The sequence below is a fragment of the Dicentrarchus labrax genome, unplaced genomic scaffold, assembly GCF_905237075.1.
Source record: "Dicentrarchus labrax unplaced genomic scaffold, dlabrax2021, whole genome shotgun sequence".
NCBI lineage: Eukaryota > Metazoa > Chordata > Actinopteri > Moronidae > Dicentrarchus > Dicentrarchus labrax.
The window spans coordinates 720355-727500 of NW_026136998.1; the positions used below are offsets into that span (position 1 = coordinate 720355).

The window sequence follows — 7146 nt, forward strand, 5'->3', positions numbered from 1 at the left end:
CTTAAAGTTAATTGTATTAAACTGACCTCAGCTGATGTTTAAAGCTCGTTTTTTGTTTTCTGGGGAAATGTGTTAAATTAATAACTTGTTGTCAGCTAAGTCTGAAACTGAATATTACAGAAAATCTGACGGGACATGAATGCGTCAAGGCCTTTGTGACATCACAGGTGTCTGCTGGGTAATGTAGTCCATTTAGAACCAACGTTTAACTACAGCATTCGTGTCTGTTGACGAAAATAAAGTCTTTTGCAGAGGTCATTATTTAAAAACGAAACCACAGCTTCATAAAACAAGAAATATTTAATTGATGATTCAAGTCATAACAGGCTGTCAAACTGAGAAGACATTTTTAATAACAAACTGAGAAGCTTCAGGCAGAAGAGTCAGACATGATCAGATGGACCCAACAGAGTAAAACCGACAACAGAAACCAACAAAGATTAAAATCACACTGATTAAAGAACCTAGCCGACGGCTCAGTGCGTCGGGCCGCCATGATAAAGTGTTAAAAAGATAAAAACAGAAATCTTTAACGTCCGTTTTAGTCCAGTTTGGTTCGATCGTCTTCTTCCTCTTTTGCTGCCGTACCTACGAACACGTCGGCGCCACCGTGTTGGCGTGAGGAGAGGAATGCGGGAGGGAGGAAGAATGATGTGTTCAGTTCATGCGAAAAAGTTCAGTCCGATTGAACAAACAGTGTGTGTGTGTGTGTGTGTGTGTGTGTGTGTGTGTGTGTGTGTGTGTGTGTGTGTGTGTGTGTGTGTGTGTGTGTGAGAGAGAGTGTGAGAGAGTGTGTGTGTGTGTGTGTGTGTGTGTGTGTGTGTGTGTGTGTGTGTGTGTGTGTGTGTGTGTGTGTGTGAGAGAGAGAGAGAGACAGGTTGTTTTCAGGCTGAATCATCCGTCTGTTGGTGAGCTGAGCCGAAGAAATCACTGCAACACACACACACACACACACACACACACACACAGAGTCGTTACTGTCGACTACAGCAGCCTCAAAACACTTATTATATATATTACTATATAAATAAATAAATAAATATAAATATAAATATAGTGTTTCTCCCTGGTCGAGGCTTTGCTGCTCGTACCTGAGGATGTTTGGCAGCTCCGGGCTCCTGTAGATGAACTTGTGCTTGTAGGCCAGAGAGGAAGAGAAAGGAACGAACTGAACCTTGTGACCACTGAGGCTCTTTGACTGGGAGGCCATGTTGTAGAGCTGCAGGAGGAGGAGGAGGAGGAGGAGGAGGAGGAGGAGGAGGAGGAGGTTAGCCACAGTTTAATGAGTCTCTAACGAGGCTCTGTGAGGACGCGGTCTACCTTTTTGCCCAGGTGGAAGGGAACCACGCTGTCGTCCTCGGCGTGCAGGATGAGGACGGGACAGGAGATGTGATTCACACTGAACAGACAGAGTGTTACATTCAGGGACATCAGGTACATTACAGCTCTGTTTTCTGTGTATGAAGTTGCAGTTCCTCCAACAGCCACTGGATGTCACCCACTCACTGTGATATACAGACATCCAGCGGGGTCAGAGGTCAGCAGCCGTGGACTTTGAATCAGGGTTTTAAGGTCGTCAACAAGTTCTGAACAAAGGTTCTGATGGAAAGACCATGTTTACAATCAGAGGTCAAAGGTCACGGCTGCTGGAAACAGGAAGTGAGGCTGGAGGTCACATACTTCTCATCGCTGGCGAAGCGAATGTTGTTGGCTGTGATGGCGTCCAGGAAGATCCAATCGAAGCCAGGCAGGTACCTGTACACCTGCAACACACACACACACACACACACACACACACACACACACACACACACACACACACACACACACACACACACAATTACCATGGAGACAGGGTGTGTGTGTGTGTGTGCGTTACCATGGAGACAGGGTGTGTGTGTGTGTGTGTGTTACCATGGAGACAGGGTGTGTGTGTGTGTGTGTGTGTTACCATGGAGACAGGGTGTGTGTGTGTGTGTGTGTTACCATGGAGACAGGGTGTGTGTGTGTGTGTGTGTTACCATGGAGACAGGGTGTGTGTGTGTGTGTGTGTTACCATGGAGACAGGGTGTGTATGTGTGTGTGTTACCATGGAGACAGGGTGTGTGTGTGTGTGTGTGTTACCATGGAGACAGGGTGTGTGTGTGTGTGTGTTACCATGGAGACAGGGTGTGTGTGTGTGTGTGTTACCATGGAGACAGGGTGTGTATGTGTGTGTGTTACCATGGAGACAGGGTGTGTGTGTGTGTGCGTTACCATGGAGAAGGGGTGGCTCTTGGCCTCCTCTCTGATGTTGGTGAACGGAGACTCTAAGATCAGAGCGCCAGGAGGACTTCCTGTAAACAACGACTCAAATATTAATATAACTATAATAAACTGTGTGTGTGTGTGTGTGTGTGTGTTACTGTGTATGTGTGTGTGTGTGTGTGTGTGTGTTACTGTGTATGTGTGTGTGTGTGTGTGTGTTACTGTGTATGTGTGTGTGTGTGTGTGTGTGTTACTGTGTGTGTATGTGTGTGTTACTGTGTATGTGTGTGTGTGTTACTGTGTATGTGTGTGTGTGTTACTGTGTATGTGTGTGTGTGTGTGTGTTACTGTGTATGTGTGTGTGTGTTACTGTGTATGTGTGTGTGTGTGTGTGTGTTACTGTGTGTGTGTTTGTTACCTCTGTCACACAGACGTCTGACCAGGTTGGTGGCAACTCTGTAAAACAAAACAATCACATTTAATTAGAATCCTTTAATAATAATAATAATAATAATAATAATAATAATAATAATAATAATAATAATAATAATAATAACAATAACAACAACAACAACTTAGAAGCAGGAGTGTGTTAGTTAGCTGGGGAAGCTAATGTTAGCCATTATAGCTCACCCCGTCCCCAGAGAGTGTCCCCAGATGTAAATCGGCGTTTTGGTGTCCAGCCGCTGTTTCAGCCAATCGTAGATGAAGAGAGCGTCTGATGTCATCCCCCCCTCTGAGGGAGAGCCGTCTGAATCCCCCCAGCCTACACACACACACACACACACACACACACACACACACTCTGTTGTACTGTATTACAGATTAAAGTTAAAGCTCATTAAATGGACTGAAGCTTTGTCTCACCTCGGTAATCAAACGCCACTACATGGTAGCCTAATGAACTGAGGACCTGAAGGAAGACAGACAGAACATTAGCACCACCGCTAGCTAACTGCAGCGCTCACTGTTTCTGATGTTGCTACGACAACAAGGAAGTTATTATCATGGCTCACGTTAGCTGGGGAAGCTAACGTGAGCCATGATAATAACTTACGTATGAAAGGTACAAAGTTAACGATATTATTATATAATTATAATTATTATTATTATTATTATAATTATTATTATTAATTATTATTATGGTAATGTTAGAGAGAAGCTGGGAGATCCAACTTAAAGCTGTTACTCTCAACTTCTCAAAAGGTTCTTCTTCCACCACAGCTGGTGTCCTAATCAATAACATATTGGTGTCCTGGTGTCCTAATCAATAACATATTGGTGTCCTAATCAATAACATATTGGTGTCCTAATCAATAACATATTGGTGTCCTAATCAATTACATATTGGTGTCCTAATCAATAACATATTGGTGTCCTAATCAATAATCTATATTTATTGGTGATGAATGTTGTGTTTAAGGTCAATAAGTAACTGAAATGTACCACAGTACTCGAGTAAAGTATTTGTTTACCTTGTACAGCTGCACTCTGTGGTCTCCTCCTCTGCAGAGAATCAAACAGGTCAAAGGTCAAACACAGTGACACTAGAGGTCAAAGGTCACACAGACTGTGTGTGTGTGTTGTCACCTGGTCCCTGCGTTTCCATGGAGATAGAGGATGAGAGGGTGAGTGGAGGTCAACATGGAGTCGTACCAGTCGCCCTGTTTCCCCTGAGCTTCTCTCCACATCTGAGCAGGAACTGTGTGCCTGAAACACCCAATACGATCAATACTGATCAGTACCATCAATACTGATCAATACCCTCAATACGATCAATACTGATCAATATTGATCAGTACCATCAATACTGATCAATACCCTCAATACGATCAATACTGATCAGTACCATCAATACTGATCAGTACCATCAATACTGATCAGTACCATCAATACTGATCAATACCCTCAATACGATCAATACTGATCAGTACCATCAATACTGATCAGTACCATCAATACTGATCAGTACCATCAATACTGATCAATACCCTCAATACGATCAATACTGATCAGTACCATCAATACTGATCAGTACCATCAATACTGATCAATACCCTCAATACGATCAATACTGATCAATACTGATCAGTACCATCAATACTGATCAATACCCTCAATACGATCAATTCTGATCAATACGATCAATACTGATCAATAATCAGATCAGAATCAGAAATACTTTAATAATCCCTGTGGGGAAATTACTTACAATACTGATCAATACCATCAATGTTGATCAATACCGATCAATACACTGTTACAGCGTGTGTTTGTGTGTGTGTGTGTGTGTGTTGCGTGTGTGTGTGTGTGTGTGGCAGTGTGTGTGTGTGGCAGTGTGTGTGTGTGTGTGCGTGTGTGTGTGTGTGTGTGTTGCAGTGTGTGTGTGTGTGTGTGTGTGTGTGTGTGTGTGTGTGTGTGTTACCAGACTCCGATCTTCAGTCCAGTTTCAGGCTCCAGGTAGAAGTTGTGTGTGTGGTTCAGTCCCTGGTCCAAAGGTCTCTTCAGGTCGATGAAGTACGGCAACCTCACTGCAGGTCAGAGGTCAGAGGTCACTGACAGGTCATCTCCTGTTACAGCAGCTGTCAATCACAGAGTGTCCCCGCCCACTTCCTGTCCTACTCAGACAGGTTTCAGGTCTCACAGCAGTAACATTAGTCTGTCTGACCTTTGAACCCCTGACAGACTCATTCTCTCAGTCTGTTCATCCATAAAGATACAGTGTATACTGATCAATGATCAATAAAGATACAGTGTATACTGATCAATGATCAATAAAGATACAGTGTATACTGATCAATAATCAATAAAGATACAGTGTATACTGATCAATAATCCATAAAGATACAGTGTATACTGATCAATATCATCAATAAAGATACAGTGTATACTGATCAATAATCAATAAAGATACAGTGTATACTGATCAATAATCAATAAAGATACAGTGTATACTGATCAATGATCAATAAAGATACAGTGTATACTGATCAATAATCAATAAAGATACAGTGTATGATCAATAGAACACTAGCTAACTGCTAAAGTCTGATAAATGAGAGTATTGATTACTGATCAGAAACACTCACCGAAGTTGAGGAAGACGAGTTTGGCCTGTATTGAAGGACACAGTTTGATGATGACGGGTATCGAGACGTAGACGACCAGCAGCCACAGCAGGACCCTCTTCAGCTTCCCCACCAGACCCAGCCTGAGGAGGGACACAAGATCCAGGTCACAGAGGGGACGACCCGGGACCGGCAGTCCCACAGAGTCTGTGTGACCTTATGAGACTGCTGAGTCCAGCTGGGGGTCGCCCAATGACTTCTGTGGTTACAAACTGAACTACGTTATATTCGCTTCCGATTCTCTTACTGGTCTTTTTGTTTATTGGCATCTAGTGGTGAAGTTGTGACTCCCTCGCTTCACCCTCGCTTCACCCTCGCTTCACCCTCACTTCACCCTCACTTCACCCTCGCTTCACCCTCGCTTCACCCTCACTTCACCCTCGCTTCACCCTCGCTTCACCCTCGCTTCACCCTCGCTTCACCCTCGCTTCACCCTCACTTCACCCTCACTTCACCCTCACTTCACCCTCACTTCACCCTCACTTCACCCTCACTTCACCCTCACTTCTCGCCTTCCAAACACAAAGCAGAAAATACGGCGGCCAAAGATCGGGTGTTTTGTTTGTCTGTTCGGGGCTACTGTACAAACATGGCGGACTCTGTGGAAGAGGACCGAGCACCGGCCCTCGCTCCCGTGAGGAGGATGGCGTTCACCCGCGGGCGGGCGTGCATGCGTGCGTGCATGCGTGCGTGCGTGCGTGCGCCAGCCAATCAGAGCACCAGACAGGAAGCAGAGCGCTGGCGCTGTGTAAGCTGATCGGCTGTCACAGGATCCAGCTGCTCTCAATTATTGATCTGCTGCGTCTGCAGTCTGAAACCACTTCAACCTACCAGACCAGCACCAGTCTCCTGCAGCCCCGATCACTGTGACCCAGTTTAACTGAGACTGTGTTTACTACACAGTACAGACGGGTACAGACAGATAGAGGACGGGTACAGACAGATAGAGGACGGGTACAGACAGATAGAGGACGGGTACAGACGGGTACAGACAGATAGAGGACGGGTACAGACAGATAGAGGACGGGTACAGACGGGTACAGACAGATAGAGGACGGGTACAGACGGGTACAGACAGATAGAGGACGGGTACAGACGGGTACAGACAGATAGAGGACGGGTACAGACAGATAGAGGACGGGTACAGACGGGTACAGACAGATAGAGGACGGGTACAGACAACCTGAAGGTCACACAGAGGTGAAGTCAGAGAGGATAAACTGCTTTTATATATTCTGTATATTTAGATATTAGAATATAATATATTTATTTTTATTTATCTCTTTATTTATATATTCAGATATTATAGATACTATTTCCTGAGGAAGCTGAGATCCTTCTACGTGTGCAGCAAGATGTTGGAGATCTTCTACCAGTCGGTTGTTGCCAGCGTCATTTTGTTTGCTGCTGTGTGTTGGGTCAGCAGCATCAGAACCAGCGACACCAACAGATAAAATCATCAAGAAGGCTGGCTCTGTACTCTCGTCCGTGGTGGAGAGGAGAGCGCTGAATAAACTGTCATCCATCATAGACAATGATCAGCACCCTCTCCATCACACAGCGGTCAGACAGTGGAGCACCTTCTCTCACAGGCTGCTCCGCTGTGGAAGGGACACACACAGGAAACCTTTCCTGCCATCACACTGTACAATAACAGCTAACAATACAGTCTCCAAGCACCTTATATGTTTCTATCTGTTCACTGCACCTTATATTTTCACTTTGCACTACAATTATACCGCTTATTTATACATTTTTATTTTGCTTTTTG

At 44.6% G+C, this 7146-nt stretch overlaps 1 protein-coding gene across 2 annotated transcripts in view; it reads right to left on the bottom strand.

The window, feature by feature from the left end:
• Nucleotides 1-281: 281 nt before the first annotated feature.
• abhd12 (abhydrolase domain containing 12, lysophospholipase) overlaps nt 282-7146 on the bottom strand; it is a 12008-nt gene continuing 5143 nt past the window's right edge. For both annotated transcript variants that reach the window (XM_051395808.1, XM_051395809.1), the window contains exons 3-14: nt 5337-5458; nt 4673-4778; nt 3838-3957; nt 3723-3753; nt 3115-3160; nt 2881-3013; nt 2666-2703; nt 2257-2336; nt 1681-1763; nt 1321-1399; nt 1092-1219; nt 282-930 (exon numbers count right to left, since the gene is read on the bottom strand). In XM_051395808.1, coding sequence (XP_051251768.1) covers nt 885-930; nt 1092-1219; nt 1321-1399; nt 1681-1763; nt 2257-2336; nt 2666-2703; nt 2881-3013; nt 3115-3160; nt 3723-3753; nt 3838-3957; nt 4673-4778; nt 5337-5458 — 1012 coding nt within the window. In that variant the 3' untranslated portion in view covers nt 282-884. The remainder of the gene's footprint in view (nt 931-1091; nt 1220-1320; nt 1400-1680; nt 1764-2256; nt 2337-2665; nt 2704-2880; nt 3014-3114; nt 3161-3722; nt 3754-3837; nt 3958-4672; nt 4779-5336; nt 5459-7146) is intronic.